Below are 18,693 nucleotides of genomic sequence, written 5' to 3'. Positions count from 1 at the left end.
CCCTTTTCATCTTCCCCGTTTGATTGCATGACTCTATGCTGCTGTCTGGTGGGTGTGAAGCTTCGTATGTGCTTCTCTGTTTCTTGTTTCTCTCTGTATTTCTCTCCCTCTCTCGATCTCTATACGTATGTTACCAGTACATCTGTTACCCTGGTCTCTTTATCTCTCTGTGTTCTGTCTGATGACTGTTCTATCATACAGTCTAGTCTAGTACAGTACATCTGTTACCCTGGTCTCTTTATCTCTCTGTGTTCTGTCTGATGACTGTTCTATCATACAGTCTAGTCTAGTACAGTACATCTGTTACCCTGGTCTCTTTATCTCTCTGTGTTCTGTCTGATGACTGTTCTATCATACAGTCTAGTCTAGTACAGTACATATGTTACCCTGGTCTCTTTATCTCTCTGTGTTCTGTCTGATGACTGTTCTATCATACAGTCTAGTCTAGTACAGTACATCTGTTACCCTGGTCTCTTTATCTCTCTGTGTTCTGTCTGATGACTGTTCTATCATACAGTCTAGTCTAGTACAGTACATCTGTTACCCTGGTCTCTTTATCTCTCTGTGTTCTGTCTGATGACTGTTCTATCATACAGTCTAGTCTAGTACAGTACATCTGTTACCCTGGTCTCTTTATCTCTCTGTGTTCTGTCTGATGACTGTTCTATCATACAGTCTAGTCTAGTACAGTACATCTGTTACCCTGGTCTCTTTATCTCTCTGTGTTCTGTCTGATGACTGTTCTATCATACAGTCTAGTCTAGTACAGTACATCTGTTACCCTGGTCTCTTTATCTCTCTGTGTTCTGTCTGATGACTGTTCTATCATACAGTCTAGTCTAGTACAGTACATCTGTTACCCTGGTCTCTTTATCTCTCTGTGTTCTGTCTGATGACTGTTCTATCATACAGTCTAGTCTAGTACAGTACATCTGTTACCCTGGTCTCTTTATCTCTCTGTGTTCTGTCTGATGACTGTTCTATCATACAGTCTAGTCTAGTACAGTACATCTGTTACCCTGGTCTCTTTATCTCTCTGTGTTCTGTCTGATGACTGTTCTATCATACAGTCTAGTCTAGTACAGTACATCTGTTACCCTGGTCTCTTTATCTCTCTGTGTTCTGTCTGATGACTGTTCTATCATACAGTCTAGTCTAGTACAGTACATATGTTACCCTGGTCTCTTTATCTCTCTGTGTTCTGTCTGATGACTGTTCTATCATACAGTCTAGTCTAGTACAGTACATCTGTTACCCTGGTCTCTTTATCTCTCTGTGTTCTGTCTGATGACTGTTCTATCATACAGTCTAGTCTAGTACAGTACATCTGTTACCCTGGTCTCTTTATCTCTCTGTGTTCTGTCTGATGACTGTTCTATCATACAGTCTAGTCTAGTACAGTACATCTGTTACCCTGGTCTCTTTATCTCTCTGTGTTCTGTCTGATGACTGTTCTATCATACAGTCTAGTCTAGTACAGTACATCTGCGTCTTGGGCCGTTATGTTTATGTTTGTATCTCTGAATATTAACCGTTCGTTCGCTAACCAACCGTGGGCTAACATGCTTACGCCAACACCACTGACATGAACTTTAACCCCTAAACTCCAACAATTCTTCAAGCTCCCACACGCTCCCACTACATTCTATATCCTTTGTATGGAGTCGAGGCCTATACATATTTATTGTCTAGAAAAATGGATCTCTTCTTTTTTTTAATGATTTGACACCTCAAATGTTGACCCTCTTTCTTTAATTTTCCTTCTCTCTCTCCCATCTTCCTTTCTTCCTCTTTCCATCGCTCTCTCTTTTTTCTCTCCTTACCAAACTAAACATCTTACTTTTTTGAGCACCCACCTCCAAAGCTAGTTTTAATACTGAAGCTTTGTTTGTGCCAGTGGTTGGAAAAGTATGTGTCCCTGCTCCTAACCCGATGTGTCTAACACAGTGTATTGAGTCTGTTCCTATTCTGCTCATCTACCTGTGTTGCCCATATTGACCATTAACTGGCCACCACCAACATACTGTGACTGTTGTCCGTCCGTCATCTCCAGACATTCTGTCCTCATAGAAAATGTCATATAAATGAACTAAAAACAAAAAAGTGAAATTCTCTATTCTATATTTGAACCAAAGCCAAGTCAGGGATGCAAACATGGATCGATGGTGAGTAATACTGTACTAACTAGCCTAACACCTAACACAGCCCTCAGCTGCATCTCAATACTCTACTGTGGAACTCTCTGTCTCCTCTCCTACTCTCCCTTTTCTGTGTTTCAATGTCCACATTAGCTTACTACTTAGAATGAATCCATGTGATGCGCATGCATTCTAAATTTTATGCTAATGTGGGTATTGGAATATAACTGTTTCTTCTCCAGTGGGGTCTATGGAACTGTTTAGACACAAATATGACTTCAGAGACCGTGGTGATTTTGGGAAGTAACCTTTGACCCCTTCTCCCTGGTCAATGGCAGGCGTCGAGCATTGAGAACAAGCAGGACTGGATCAAACACATCAGGGAGGTGATTCAGGATCGAACCATCCACCTGAGAGGAGCTCTGAAGGAACCCATACACATCCCGAAGTCTGCCACCGCCAAGCACCACAAGGGACACCGCAGGTACAGGTACACAAGTGCATTATTATACTTTACACACCTACACACACACACACACACACACACACACTGACCTCTGTCTGTGTTTGGGGTTTGATAGGGATGGAGAGGACTTGGACAGCCAGGGTGATGGCAGCAGCCAACCAGACACCATCTCTATTGCCTCACGCACCTCACAGAACACACTGGACAGTGACAAGGTGAGCACACACACACACACTCTGGTAATCTCTCTGGCCGCACAGAACATAGACGGGTGAGAACAGCACACAGTATTTCTAAAATGACGTTTTATCATGAAGAGAAGGCTTGAGTTAAAAAGGACCTGAGGACTATGTTGCCTGCTTTACCCTCCTAGGGGAATGATGTAATCATGATCTATTCACCTCCTCCTCGGATTCTACATTCCCCCTGACCATCTCTCCTCTCCTCCAGCTGTCCGGTGGCTGTGAGCTGACCGTGGTGATCCATGACTTCATGGCTGGTAACAGCAACGAGCTGACCGTCCGGAGGGGCCAGACTGTAGAGGTTCTGGAGAGGTGCCATGACAAGCCTGACTGGTGTCTGGTGAGGACCACGGACCGCTCCCCTGCCCACGAGGGACTGGTACCCTGCACCATGCTCTGCATCGCCCACTCACGCTCCTCCCTGGAGATGGAGGGGATATTCAACCATAAAGGTGGGTGAGGAGATCTGTAGTAGGGGACAGCGTCTTTTGAGTTTCAGAAAAGTCCTATATTTAAGCAATAAGGCCAGAGGGGGTGTGGTATATGGCCAATATACCAAGGCTAAGGGCTGTTCTCAGTCAAGACGCAACGCAGAGTGCCAGGATACAGCCCTTGGCTGTGGTATATTGGTCATATACCATAAACCCCCGAGGTGCCTTATTGCTATTATAAACTGGTTATCATCGTAATTAGAACAGTAAAAAACATGTTGTCATACCCGTGGTATACGGTCTGATATAGCACGGCTGTCAGCCAATCAGCATTCAGGGCTGGAACACCCCAGGTTATAATGATGGTTATTATTAGATGTGTTATGGGTGTGTTCAAGACTTTGATAACCTCTCTTTCGCTCTCCCTCCTCCCTCTCCTCCTATCCAGACACTCTGTCAGTGTGTAGTAATGACTCCATCATGCCAGGCTCCTCTGCCACCCTGCAGCCCGGACATCACGGCATGGGCTCACACACCTCGCCCGGACCTAAACGACCAGGTAACCACACACACCTCGCCCGAACCTAAACGACCAGGTAATCACACACACCTCGCCCGGACCTAAACGACCAGGTAATCACACACACCTCGCCCGGACCTAAACGACCAGGTAAACACACTCACCTCGCCCGGACCTAAACGACCAGGTAAACACACACACCTCGCCCGGACCTAAACGACCAGGTAAACACACACACCTCGCCCGGACCTAAACGACCAGGTAAACACACTCACCTCGCCCGGACCTAAACGACCAGCTAACCACACACACCTCGCCCGGACCTAAACGACCAGGTAAACACTCACACCTCGCCCGGACCTAAACGACCAGGTAATCACACACACCTCGCCCGAACCTAAACGACCAGGTAATCACACACACCTCGCCCGGACCTAAACGACCAGGTAAACACACTCACCTCGCCCGGACCTAAACGACCAGGTAATCACACACACCTCGCCCGAACCTAAACGACCAGGTAAACACACTCACCTCGCCCGGACCTAAACGACCAGGTAATCACACACACCTCGCCCGAACCTAAACGACCAGGTAATCACACACACCTCGCCCGGACCTAAACGACCAGGTAAACACACTCACCTCGCCCGGACCTAAACGACCAGGTAATCACACACACCTCGCCCGGACCTAAACGACCAGGTAAACACACTCACCTCGCCCGGACCTAAACGACCAGGTAAACACACTCACCTCGCCCGGACCTAAACGACCAGGTAAACACACTCACCTCGCCCGGACCTAAACGACCAGGTAAACACACTCACCTCGCCCGAACCTAAACGACCAGGTAAACACACTCACCTCGCCCGGACCTAAACGACCAGGTAAACACTCACACCTCGCCCGGACCTAAACGACCATGTAAACACACTCACCTCGCCCGGACCTAAACGACCAGGTAAACACGCTCACCTCGCCCAGACCTAAACGACCAGGTAAACACGCTCACCTCGCCCGGACCTAAACGACCAGGTAAACACACACACCTCCCCGGACCTAAATGACCAGGTAAACACACACACCTCGCCCGGACCTAAACGACCAGGTAAACACACTCACCTCGCCGGACCTAAACGACCAGGTAAACACACTCACCTCGCCCGGACCTAAATGACCAGGTAAACACACACACCTCGCCCGGACCTAAACGACCAGGTAAACACACTCACCTCGCCCGGACCTAAACGACCAGGTAAACACACACACCTCGCCTGGACCTAAACGACCAGGTAATCACACACACCTCGCCCGGACCTAAACGACCAGGTAATCACACACACCTCGCCCGGACCTAAACGACCAGGTAATCACACACTCCTCGCCCGGACCTAAACGACCAGATAAACACACTCACCTCGCCCGGACCTAAACGACCAGGTAAACACACTCACCTCGCCCGGACCTAAATGACCAGGTAAACACACACACCTCGCCCGGACCTAAACGACCAGGTAAACACACTCACCTCGCCCGGACCTAAACGACCAGGTAAACACACTCACCTCGCCCGGACCTAAACGACCAGGTAACCACACACACCTCGCCCGGACCTAAACGACCAGGTAAACACACACACCTCGCCCGGACCTAAACGACCAGGTAAACACACACTCACCTCGCCCGGACCTAAACGACCAGGTAAACACACTCACCTCGCCCGGACCTAAACGACCAGGTAAACACACACACCTCGCCCGGACCTAAACGACCAGGTAAACACACACACCTCGCCCGGACCTAAACGACCAGGTAAACACACTCACCTCGCCCGGACCTAAACGACCAGGTAAACACACTCACCTCGCCCGGACCTAAACGACCAGGTAAACACACACACCTCGCCCGGACCTAAACGACCAGGTAAACACACTCACCTCGCCCGGACCTAAACGACCAGGTAAACACACTCACCTCGCCCGGACCTAAACGACCAGGTAAACACACTCACCTCGCCCAGACCTAAACGACCAGGTAAACACACACACCTCGCCCGGACCTAAACGACCAGGTAAACACACACACCTCGCCCGGACCTAAACGACCAGGTAAACACACACACCTCGCCCGGACCTAAACGACCAGGTAAACACACACACCTCGCCCGGACCTAAACGACCAGGTAAACACACACACCTCGCCCGGACCTAAACGACCAGGTAAACACACACACCTCGCCCGGACCTAAATGACCAGGTAAACACACACACCTCGCCCGGACCTAAACGACCAGGTAAACACACACACCTCGCCCGGACCTAAACGACCAACAAAAACACACTCACCTCGCCCGGTGGAAAACGACCAGGTAAACACACACACCTCGCCCGGACCTAAACGACCAGGTAAACACACTCACCTCGTCCCAGGACCTAAACGACCAGGTAAACACACACACCTCGCCCGGACCTAAACGACCAGGTAAACACACACACCTCGCCCGGACCTAAACGACCAGGTAAACACACACACCTCGCCCGGACCTAAACGACCAGGTAAACACACACACCTCGCCAATTTTTTGCAAAGGGATTGAACAAACAGTTCTAAATTCACAGTGGTGGAAAAGGAGAAGGTGTGTGATTGTGTGTGCCTAGATGTCAGTGATAACATTCTCTACCGCCTTGTCCCAGGTAACACCCTGCGTAAGTGGCTGACCAGCCCAGTGCGTCGTCTGAGCAGTGGCAAGGCAGACGGGCACGTGAAGAAGCTGGCGCACAAACACAAGAAGGTGAGGAAGAGTGGCGAGATGACGGGCAGCACCCAGAAAGACTCTGACGACAGCGCTGCTACACCCCAGGACGAGACTGTGGAGGAGGTAAGGGGGAGACCTCAATGTCTTCTGTGTGTCTGTGTCTTCTCTTTCCCTCTACCCTCTCTCCTCTCTCTACCCTCTCCTCTCTCTACTCTCTACTCTGTCTGTCTCTATCTCTATCTAACCTCTTTCTCTCTACCCTCTCTCCTCTCTCTACTCTCTCCTCTGTCTGTCTCTATCTCTATCTAACCTCTTTCCCTCTCCCTCTCTCCTCTCTCTACCCTCTCTCCTCTCTCTACTCTCTACTCTGTCTCTCTATCTCTATCTAACCTCTTCCCTCTCCCTCTCTCCTCTCTCTAACCTCTCCTCTCTCTACTCTCTCCTCTGTCTGTCTCTATCTCTATCTAACCTCTTTCCCTCTCCCTCTCTCCTCTCTCTAACCTCTCCTCTCTCTACTCTCCTCTGTCTGTCTCTATCTCTATCTAACCTCTTTCCCTCTCCCTCTCTCCTCTCTCTACTCTCTCCTCTGTCTGTCTCTATCTCTATCTAACCTCTTTCCCTCTCCCTCTCTCCTCTCTACTCTCTCCTCTGTCTGTCTCTATCTCTATCTAACCTCTTTCTCTCTACCCTCTCTCCTCGCTCTACTCTCTCCTCTGTCTGTCTCTATCTCTATCTAACCTCTTTCTCTCTACCCTCTCTCCTCTCTCTACTCTCTCCTCTGTCTGTCTCTATCTCTATCTAACCTCTTTCCCTCTCACTCTCTCCTCTCTACTCTCTCCTCTGTCTGTCTCTATCTCTATCTAACCTCTCCCTCTCTCCTCTCTCTACTCTCTCCACTGTCTGTCTCTATCTCTATCTAACCTCTTTCCCTCTCTACTCTCTCCTCTGTCTGTCTCTATCTCTATCTAACCTCTTTCCCTCTCCCTCTCTCCTCTCTCTACCCTCTCCTCTCTCTACTCTCTCCTCTGTCTGTCTCTATCTCTAACCTCTTTCTCTCTACCCTCTCTCCTCGCTCTACTCTCTCCTCTGTCTGTCTCTATCTCTATCTAACCTCTTTCTCTCTACCCTCTCTCCTCTCTCTACTCTCTCCTCTGTCTGTCTCTATCTCTATCTATCCTCTTTCCCTCTCCCTCTCTTCTCTCTCTCTCTCCTCTACAGAGAGTGCGTAACGAGGGCCTCTCTAGTGGGACCCTGTCCAAGTCCTCGTCCTCTGGGATGCAGAGCTGTGGAGAGGAGGAGGGTGAGGAGGGGGCCGACTCGGTACCCCTACCACCCCCCATGGCCATCCAGCAACACAGCCTACTGCAGCCTGACGCACAGGACGACAAGGTAAGGGTTAGGGGAGAGGGGAGGTAGAGAATAGGTCAGCCTGACTCTCAGGAGGGTAAGGTGGAGGGGTGGGGAGGGGGGTAAAGAAAAGTGAGCCGAGATCATCTGGTAGACGCATCAAAAATGACAGATCGGTTTATAACCAGTAACAACCCTAAACTACCCCCATTTCAAATACCCTTCATTTGAGAAAGAAGACTGATAATAATATTTGATTAATTCAATGTTTTTTGTTGTTGTTAATAAAAATAGTACAAAATGTGCCCTTGAACAAGGCACTTAACCCTAATTGCTTCTGTAAGTCTCTCTGGATAAGAGTGTCTACTAAATGACTACAATGTAAAGCGAAGATCTCCCACCCAGCGAACTCATCCTTTCTGTTACAGTTTCTCTCTCCTATGATTTAGTCATGAGTTTGATTATTTTGTTATTATATTCTACAGACAAACATTACATCAATTTGAGTTAGTTTTCTTATCACGTCCTTCTTAGCAGGGGCCATAATTCACAAAACGTCTCAGAGTAAGAGTGCTGATCTAGGATTGGGTCCCTTCTCTTATTCATTACGATGAAAGGCAGAACTGATCCTACTCGGAGACTCTTTGTGAATACAGGCCTCGATGAAAATTGATTATGAAACATCGAGGCTGCTATTCGAATAGAAATGCAAGGAAATGCATCAGTTACTGTTGCCGTCGTGGATTCACCTTTTCTTGGCGCAGCAGCGTTTTTCTCTGACACTAATTTGTGTTTCTCTTTTTGTTTTTGTTTCCGACTGTATCGTTGGTTTGCTGTCTGTTTACTGTTTACCATGCTATAGCATTACCTTGATTTATGTCCTGTCTTTGCTTTGTCTCAGTTTCCATACCTCTCCATCTCCTGAAACAATCCTTCCATCTCTCTCTCCCTCCTTTTCTCTTCCCTCAATACTTCAGTTCTCTCTCCTCTCTCACTCTCTCTTTCGCTCTCTCTCTTTTCCCCCTATCGGTAACTGTACTATAGACGTAGTTGCTGTTTTTCTTCCGGTTCTTCTTATGAAAGATAGTTGAAGGACAACAGATGTAGAATTTTTACGCCGTTCCTGTCTTCTAGGTCTTTCTAGGTTTCTCTCTGAGGAAAAGGACACTCTTCCAAACGTCTCTCTCTCTTTTATTCTGCCTACCTTACTCTCGCTTGCTCTCTCAGCCTCTCTTCTACGCCCAAATCTGCTCACTCTCTGCTCTCAGTATCTGCAGGGCTTTATTCAACTATAGAATTACTCCCGCTCTCCATCTTTATTTTTAGTTTGGATTATTTTACATTTTATCATCATCAGACTAGTTCCTTCAAAAAACGACATTACATTTTATTATGCACTTTTACATTTTAATTTTTAAAAATGATTTATCTGCCTCGTTGCCTGGTAACTCCTCCGTTTGTTGCGTGATTGCACCCTCAGAATAACTCGGAGGCACATGCAGAACTGAGTAGGTAGAAGTCTCTAGAGGCTGATGCAAGGTCAGTTTTGCGTTCTTTCACACTATTCCGGATAAAATTGGTGCAAACTGATCCTAGATCTGTACCTAAGGGCAACGTCTTGCGTTCGGAACACTCGTACAGACAAACCGATGACTCAGACCCCCCTTACTCCCTCCTCCTCACCCCTCCTCACCCGTCTTCACCCCCTGTGTGCGTTAACCCCATTGCACCGTGTGATTAATTGGCACCTACTGTAAGCCCTGGTGTGGCCAGAGGGTACAGCCCAACACCCCACCACACACAGACCCTTAGTGGGGCACAGCACAGTCTGGAGACAGCGCAGCAAGGGTGAGACTCTCTCATACACTTTATTGTCCCTCCTTTCTTTATCAATGTCCTTCTGCAGTGTACAGTTCATATTTAACTCATCTCACATCTTTATTTTGTATTCTCTGATTCTTTAAAGCTCATATCTTACGCTTAACATCTCTTTTTTCTCTTTCAATGGCCAGTTCCAGTTCATTATCGTTTATACACGTTTTCCAATTCCCTTATTATTATTATTATTATAATGAGTTCACATCTCTTACACTTTCTTTTTTACATCTCCTAACATTAACCTCTCTCATTTACACTCTCACACTTTCTTTTTTACATCTCCTAACATTAACCTCTCTCATTTACACTCTCTTACACTTTCTTCTTTACATCTCCTAACATTAACCTCTCTCATTTACACTCTCTCACACTTTCTTTTTTACATCTCCTAACATTAACCTCTCTCATTTACACTCTCTTACACTTTCATTTTGACATCTCCTAACATTAACCTCTCTCATTTACACTCTCTCACACTTTCTTTTTTACATCTCCTAACATTAACCTCTCTCATTTACACTCTCTCACACTTTCTTTTTTACATCTCCTAACATTAACCTCTCTCATTTACACTCTCTCACACTTTCTTTTTTACATCTCCTAACATTAACCTCTCTCATTTACACTCTCTCACACTTTCATTTTGACATCTCCTAACATTAACCTCTCTCATTTACACTCTCTTACACTTTCTTTTTTACATCTCCTAACATTAACCTCTCTCATTTACACTCTCTTACACTTTCTTCTTTACTACTCCTAACATTAACCTCTCTCATTTACACTCTCTCACACTTTCTTTTTTACATCTCCTAACATTAACCTCTCTCATTTACACTCTCTTACACTTTCATTTTGACATCTCCTAACATTAACCTCTCTCATTTACACTCTCTCACACTTTCTTTTTTACATCTCCTAACATTAACCTCTCTCATTTACACTCTCACACTTTCTTTTTGACATCTCCTAACATTAACCTCTCTCATTTACACTCTCTTACACTTTCATTTTGACATCTCCTAACATTAACCTCTCTCATTTACACTCTCTTACACTTTCATTTTGACATCTCCTAACATTAACCTCTCTCATTTACACTCTCTTACTCTTTCTTTTTTACATCTCCTAACATTAACCTCTCTCATTTACACTCTCTTACACTTTCATTTTGACATCTCCTAACATTAACCTCTCTCATTTACACTCTCTTACACTTTCATTTTGACATCTCCTAACATTAACCTCTCTCATTTACACTCTCTTACACTTTCATTTTGACATCTCCTAACATTAACCTCTCTCATTTACACTCTCTTACACTTTCATTTTGACATCTCCTAACATTAACCTCTCTCATTTACACTCTCTTACACTTTCATTTTGACATCTCCTAACATTAACCTCTCTCATTTACACTCTCTTACTCTTTCTTTTTTACTTATTTTTTACTTTTACTTTCTCACTTGCACACCTGTGTAACCTCTTTCCTGCTCTTGTTTTTCAATGTCATAGATTTGACCTCGTTCCTAGGAGACTCATTGCAGACTGTTTTCCCCTTTTGTCACGTTAAGCACTTTCTTTTAGTGATCATAGATTCACTTCACCCTTCAACCTCATATCAGAACCTCTTTCTTATTCTGGTCAACATTGGATCATTCATTGGGAGCAGAGGATCAAAATACAACCGTAACGGTAACATTGTAGAGGTAGACTAAGAGAGATGACGTCATCGTAAACAAACCAACATCCGACTTAGACATCACCAACATACAGGCCTCATTTGTACCCGTCATTAAATGTACTGTATGCCTGAGGAATATTTGGGGATCTATCCAGAAAAATAAATGTTTTCTTAAATTGTCTTTTCAGTAGTTTTGGGTCCATCTCTCCAGATGAAATGTTTTTCATTTTCTCCCTTGAAAGGGTGTCCCACAAGTGAACTTTTATTGATTGGTTGTTTGATGGATAACTGAACAGGAATGGTATTAAATGAAGCCTTTAGCCAAATCATGTAGTAAGACTACGCTGAGGGGAATGTGTTAACATCTTTCTCCCTACATCCCTGTCCAGAGCTCCTCCCGTCTGTCCGTCCGGCCGTGCAGTTCTGAGACGCCCAGCGCAGCAGAGCTGGTGAGCGCCATCGAGGAACTGGTCAAGAGCAAGATGGTGAGGACTATGGCTGTGGTGGTCATAACATTTTGTCAGCCGGTTATTGTCATGCAAAAGACTGCCGTTCTCACGGTAATTGTCCGTTAATTAACATGCGGTGCTTTCGGAAAGTATTCAGACCCCTTGACTTTTTCCACATTTTGTTACATTACAGCCTTATTCTGAAATTGATTCAATTGTTGTTTTTTTCTCATCAATCGACACACAGTACCCCATAATGACAAAACAAAAACAGATTTTTAAAAACAGTTGCAAAGGTATTAAATATAAATAAGTCTTCAGACCCTTTACTCAGAACTTTGTTGAAGCACCTTTGGCAGCGATTACAGCCTCAAGTCTTCTTGGGTATGACGCTGCAAGCTTGGGACACCTGTATTTGGGGAGTTTCTCCCATTCTTCTCTGCAGATCCTCTCAAGCTCTGTCAGGTTGAATGGGGAGGCTTGTTCATTTAGCAGACAAGACATGTGTATAAGTCCTGTGCCATTATTATATATTATATGATTTTATAGTAAGAAGAATATAATCAAACTTAGCTAAATAAAATAGGAAGGATATTTTTCCCATTCCAGAGTGAGTTCACCCGTATGAAGTGGCTATGTTGAGCATAACAGTGATTGTTTGAAATGGGTCCTATTTAGAGTTATTTGGTAACTTTAGTTGTGGATGATACAAACCTTAGAATGTCTTAGACATCAAAACTATAGACTATTGATGATTTGAGAAAGTTCCCTAAAAAAAGCAGGGGGAAAAAGACATGTCAGTTTGTTTTTCTCATTCATGCTAGGTAGGTTATTTCACTCCACACATCATCCACTGTTTAAGGAGCATGCAGTCTATTCCCTGCACAATAGATGATATTCCACCCAAACTCTGTATGCCATGGGCCCTCCAACCCTGTTCCTGCAGCTACCCAGTACGCTGAATGCCATGGGCCCTCCAACCCTGTTCCTGCAGCTACCCAGTACTCTGTATGCTATGGGCCCTCCTACCCTGTTCCTGCAGCTACCCAGTGCTTCATTTGGGAAACCAAGTGAAATCTGTTCGGAAACATCGATAGCAACATGTTTTCACAACAAAACATATTTAATTCAACTGTTGATAACCCCTCTTTCTGCGAGCGTTAGAAAGGAATGAAGGGAAGAGGGGAGGCATGGTGCTGAGTTATTCTGTAGCTAAAGGTAATGGGCCAGCCCTATTATTAGGCTGTTTAAAATCTAATTCATAGTCACTATAATTGTAGACTAACTAGGCTCTGTTGGTTCAATCAGGGAACCAACAGCATCACCTAGGCCTATACGTTCTCTCGCAGACTCATGGATATACATTTTGTATACAGAGTGTAGCATAAGGTAACCAGTCCATCCAGTATGCATAACAATATAGTTCACACTCAAAGGCCATTTACTAGAATGTGTTTAATTTGGGAGCATAGGCTAAACCAATTATGTACCAAAGACATCTTAAATCTGTTTTTTAAATGTTTTTCCGCTGTAATATGCAGTAGGCTAAGTATTGTATAACGGCACAATCATTATTTTCTTCAGGTTTTTTGGGGGGCCTATGCATATGAATCATCAACTGAGAAAGCTCTGTCCATTTAATTGTGTCAGACTTGGAAAGAGCCACAACGACCATGTTTTCCACACAGTTTCAACCTATTTTTGAACTTCTTTCTTCAAATTGAACAATCACAGTGAGGTGAGATTTAAAAGCACATGCTGTTTTGATGATAAGTGTTTGATTGCATCGATGTTAGCGACCTGATGATTGTTAGGGGTGCATCAGAGGACATTACCATGACTCTACGGTCACGTGGAATTTTACTGCGGTCATGACTCATGACTGCTGGTGTCGTGGAAATATGGTCACCGCAACAGCCCTAGTAAGGACACATTTACACACGCACACACATACACACACATATACATATACACACGCACACACATATACATACACACACATGTATACATATTCACACGCACACACATACACACACATATACATACACACACAAGTATACATATACACACACATACACACACATAAAAGTTTATCTCAATACTTTGTTATATACCCTTTGTTGGCAATGACAGAGGTCAAACGTTTTCTGTAAGTCTTCACAAGGTTTTCACACACTGTTGCTGGTATTTTGGCCCATTCCTCCATACAGATCTCGTCTAGAGCAGTGATGTTTTGTGGCTGTTGCTGGGCAACGCGGACTTTCAACTCCCTCCAAAGATTTTCTATGGGGTTGAGATCTGGAGACTAGCTAGGCCACTCCAGGACCTTGAATTGCTTCTTACGAAGCCACTCCTTCGTTGCCCGGGCGGTGTGTTTGGGATCATTGTCATGCTGAAAGACCCAGCCACGTTTCATCTCCAATGCCCTTGCTGATGGAAGGAGGTTTTCACCCAAAATCTCACGATACATGGCCCCATTCATTCTTTCCTTTACACGGATCAGTCATCCTGGTCCCTTTGCAGAAAAACAGCCCCAAAGCATGATGTTTCCACCCCCATGCTTCACAGTAGGTATGGTGTTCTTTGGATGCAACTCAGCATTCTTTGTCCTCCAAACACGATGAGTTGAGTTTTTACCAAAAGGTTCTATTTTGGTTTCATCTGACCATATGACATTCTCCCAATCTTCTTCTGGATCATCCAAATGCTCTCTAGCAAACTTCAGACCGGCCTGGACATGTACTGGCTTAAGCAGGGGGACACGTCTGGCACTGCAGGATTTGAGTCCCTGGCGGCGTAGTGTGTTACTGATAGTAGGCTTTGTTACTTTGGTCCCAGCTCTCTGCAGGTCATTCACTAGGTCCCCCCGTGTGGTTCTGGGATTTTTGCTCACCGTTCTTGTGATCATTTTGACCCCACGGGGTGAGATCTTGCGTGGAGCCCCAGATCGAGGGAGATTATCAGTGGTCTTGTATGTCTTCCATTTCCTAATAATTGCTCCCACAGTTGATTTCTTCAAACCAAGCTGCTTACCTATTGCAGATGTAGTCTTCCCAGCCTGGTGCAGGTCTACAATTTTGTTTCTGGTGTCCTTTGACAGCACTTTGGTCTTGGCCATAGTGGAGTTTGGAGTGTGACTGTTGGAGGTTGTGGACAGGTGTCTTTTATACTGATAACAAGTTGCCATTAGGTGCCATTAATACAGGCAACGAGTGGAGGACAGAGGAGCCTCTTAAAGAAGAAGTTACAGGTCTGTGAGAGCCAGAAATCTTGCTTGTTTGTAGGTGACCAAATACTTATTTTCCACCATAATTTGCAAATAAATTCATTAAAAATCCTACAAACATTTTCTGGATTTTTTTTCTCATTTTGTCTGTCATAGTTGAAGTGTACCTATGATGAAAATTACAGGCCTCTCTCATCTTTTTAAGTGGGAGAACTTGCACAATTGGTGGCTGACTAAATACTTTTTGCCCCACTATATATATATAAACACACACACACACACACACACACACACATACAGGGAGGCATTGTCTCGTTTACAATCTACCTCTTTCTTTCTCCCTCTCTTTCTCTCTCCCTCTTTCTCTCACTCTCTCTCCAGGCTCTAGAGGACAGGCCTAGCTCTCTCTCAGTAGATCACGGGGACAGCAGCTCTCCCTCCTTCAACCCCTCTGACAACTCCCTCCTCTCATCCTCCTCTCCCATCGATGAGATGGAAGAGCGCAAGACCGGCTTCCTCAAGCGACGACAGTATGTACTGGATTGATAGATGTATTGGTTATAAGGTGTTAAAGCAATTCCATTTGTTTCCAACATGGATCACTAGCACTTTCGGTCACTCACTCTCTCTTGCTCAATGTTAGTGTCCATATTAGGACAAACTTAGTCTCAGCAGCATTTGACTGAAGCTATCCTAATATGGACACTGTACACTGAAACTAATTTTATTCGTTTGACACTCTTGTTTAAGACATGTTACTGACCCTCTCTCTCTGTCTCTCTTTGTCTCTCTCTCTGTGTAGTTATGTGTTGTTGGAGCTGGTGGAGACAGAGAGGGACTACGTCAGAGACCTGGGCCTGGTGGTGGAGGTGAGTCCAAACACATTACTTCCTCCCTCCCTCTGACCTCACTTCCTCTTCCTCTAGAGTTAATTGATGTTCGTGTGTGTGTGTGTGTGTGTGTGTGTGTGTGTGTGTGTGTGTGTGTGTGTGTGTGTGTGTGTGTGTGTGTGTGTGTGTGTGTGTGTGTGTGTGTGTGTGTGTGTGTGTGTTTCAGAGCTATATGACTCGGATGAAGGAGGAAGGGGTACCAGACGATATGAAGGGAAAAGACAAGATAGTCTTTGGAAACATCAACCAGATCTACGACTGGCACAGAGAGTATGACATACACACATACACACACACACACACACACACACAACATATAATGGATATGCCTTGCTAACCCTCTCTCTTTCTCTCTGTAGTTTCTTCATGGGAGAGTTAGAGAAGTGTCTGGAAGACCCTGACCGACTTGGAACGCTGTTCGTCAAACATGTGAGTGATTTACTGTTGCTGTGTGAGTGAGTGAGTGAGTGAGTGAGTGAGTGAGTATGTGTATATATCTACAGTATCCTAACCCTGTGTGTGTGTGTGTGTGTGTGTGTGTGTGTGTGTGTGTGTGTGTGTGTGTGTGTGTGTGTGTGTGTGTGTGTGTGTGTGTGTGTGTGTGTGTGTGTGTGTGTGTGTGTTCGTCTCTTCAGGAGCGGAGGCTCCACATGTACATAGTGTACTGTCAGAACAAACCCAAGTCGGAACACATCGTGTCAGAGTACATCGACACCTACTTCGAGGACCTGAAACAACGTCTCGGTCAGCGTCTCCAGATCACTGACCTCCTCATCAAACCCGTCCAGAGAATCATGAAGTACCAACTACTGCTCAAGGTAGGTAGGGTGGGTCTGTGTGTGTTTTCATCATCGTCTTGTGATGATTGTAAGTCTGCTAAATGACTACAATGTAAATGTTAGGGAACTAAGTGCTGTACATTATCATGTTCTTAGTTGTCCAGCAGGGGATGCTAAATCACACCCATTTCTTAGCCGTACCAGGGGCCCCAGTATCGAATCAGTTTGTTACCTTACTCTAACATGTTGTCTTATCATTGGGTAATCATTATCTTTCACCTTTTGGTAATATCAAATACATTTTGTCTGGTTTTGTTCGTAGGACTTCCTCAAATTTTCTAAAAAGGCAGGGTTGGATTCAGTAGAGTTGGAGGTGAGGAAGAGAGGACACTGTCTTTCCTGTAGTCTTTTCATTTTGTTTTATACATTTTTATACTATATTTTATTTCCTTAACCATGTGTTTTTTTTAAACTCATTGTGTGTGTGTGTGTGTGTGTGTGTGGGGCCTACAGAAAGGAGTTGAGATCATGTGCATCGTACCAAAGAGATGCAACGATATGATGAACGTGGGGCGACTCCAAGGATTTGACGTAAGATCACCCTGACATTAAATAGTTACCCAACAAAACAGAATATCAAACATTTAAAGACTTAAGAATAGATCAATCAACCCACCTTTTTCACATGGCCGTATTTTCTCTCCTTCCTCTCTGCTCTCCTCTGTCTCCCTTATCGTTTTTGTTCTTCACCTCTTCCTACATTTTGCTACTTTTGTGTCCTACTTTCTTTCTTTATTTCGCCTTCCTCCGCCCTCCAGGGTAAGATTGTGGCCCAGGGTCGTCTGCTGCTCCAGGACACCTTCATGGTATCAGACCCCGAGGGAGGAGGAGGGAGAATGAGGGAGAGAAGGGTCTTCCTCTTTGAACAGATTGTCATCTTCAGCGAGCCACTGGACAAGAAGAGAGGCTTCTCCATGCCTGGCTTCCTATACAAGAACAGCATCAAGGTATCGTCTATAGATCCTATGGAAATGTGTATTTAATTCCAAGCAACAACACAGTTTCTCTCCATTTCTTTCCCTTATTATTATTTTTCTGCGTTTTTCTGCATCGAAAGACAATGTAAGACTTGAGTGCTGTGCCCATCCCTCAATGTGTTGATGAAGGTGTGTTGAAACTCTTTCTTTCTGTCTTCATTCCTCTCTCTCTCCAGATCGGTTGTCTGGGGTTGGAGGACAGTGTGGACGGTGACCCCTGTAAGTTTATGTTGACCTCTCGGGTGACCAATAGCAGCGTAGACTCCTTCGTCCTCCACTCCTCCCACCTGGGAGTGCGTCAGGTCTGGACCCTTCAGATCAGCCAGATACTGGAGAGCCAACGCAACTTCCTCAACGGTACACACACTCACATAAACCCTTTGCGTAACTCATCCCAAAATAGTCCATTTTGAAATGTTGTGGTTTGTGATGTAGCCAAAATAAAGGTTAATATTTTGTTCAATCTCTGTCCCTCTCTTTCTCACTCTCTCTCTCCAGCTCTGACCTCCCCTATAGAGTACCAGCGGATTCATGTAGGGGCTAGCGACGGACCGTGTCTACCCAGCAGCGGCGCTCCGTCAGTGGGGAGCGTCATGCCCAGTGTGGCCCCTGTTGGAGGTCTACAGGGTGTGCCTCTCACTGGTCCCCTCGGTGTAGGTAGTCCCCTCGTTGGAGGTGGTCCCCAGGGCGGAGCTGGCTCCTCCAGGAGGCCCTCCAGGATCCCTCAGCCCTCCCGCCTGCCCCAGCCCCTGCGACACCCACACCACCCGGGGGCCGCAGACCCAGAAGGCCCCAACAAGATGTCAGGTAGGCATGGCCTTTCCCAGTATTACAGAGGGTGTGTGTGT

General features: G+C 45.4%; 1 protein-coding gene across 7 annotated transcripts in view; it reads left to right on the top strand.

Moving 5' to 3' along the window:
- LOC112265838 (triple functional domain protein) overlaps positions 1 to 18,693 on the top strand; it is a 124,841-nt gene that overhangs the window by 96,272 nt on the left and 9,876 nt on the right. For 3 of the 7 annotated variants that reach the window (XM_042295434.1, XM_042295432.1, XM_042295438.1), the window contains 18 exons: positions 2,136 to 2,165; positions 2,477 to 2,628; positions 2,720 to 2,819; positions 3,055 to 3,298; positions 3,726 to 3,836; positions 6,494 to 6,678; positions 7,774 to 7,944; positions 11,854 to 11,949; positions 15,521 to 15,669; positions 15,942 to 16,008; positions 16,196 to 16,299; positions 16,389 to 16,458; positions 16,665 to 16,847; positions 17,131 to 17,181; positions 17,322 to 17,399; positions 17,627 to 17,815; positions 18,022 to 18,202; positions 18,344 to 18,652. In XM_042295434.1, coding sequence (XP_042151368.1) covers positions 2,136 to 2,165; positions 2,477 to 2,628; positions 2,720 to 2,819; positions 3,055 to 3,298; positions 3,726 to 3,836; positions 6,494 to 6,678; positions 7,774 to 7,944; positions 11,854 to 11,949; positions 15,521 to 15,669; positions 15,942 to 16,008; positions 16,196 to 16,299; positions 16,389 to 16,458; positions 16,665 to 16,847; positions 17,131 to 17,181; positions 17,322 to 17,399; positions 17,627 to 17,815; positions 18,022 to 18,202; positions 18,344 to 18,652 — 2,470 coding nt within the window. The remainder of the gene's footprint in view (positions 1 to 2,135; positions 2,166 to 2,476; positions 2,629 to 2,719; positions 2,820 to 3,054; positions 3,299 to 3,725; positions 3,837 to 6,493; positions 6,679 to 7,773; positions 7,945 to 11,853; positions 11,950 to 15,520; positions 15,670 to 15,941; positions 16,009 to 16,195; positions 16,300 to 16,388; positions 16,459 to 16,664; positions 16,848 to 17,130; positions 17,182 to 17,321; positions 17,400 to 17,626; positions 17,816 to 18,021; positions 18,203 to 18,343; positions 18,653 to 18,693) is intronic. The other 4 variants (XM_042295437.1, XM_042295436.1, XM_042295433.1 and 1 more) reach the window with 3 other exon arrangements.

Source organism: Oncorhynchus tshawytscha, linkage group LG13 (assembly GCF_018296145.1).
Source record: "Oncorhynchus tshawytscha isolate Ot180627B linkage group LG13, Otsh_v2.0, whole genome shotgun sequence".
Taxonomy (NCBI): Eukaryota; Metazoa; Chordata; class Actinopteri; order Salmoniformes; family Salmonidae; genus Oncorhynchus; species Oncorhynchus tshawytscha.
Note: the sequence above shows the minus strand (reverse complement) of the source record. Positions and strands in the feature narration are given on the sequence as shown.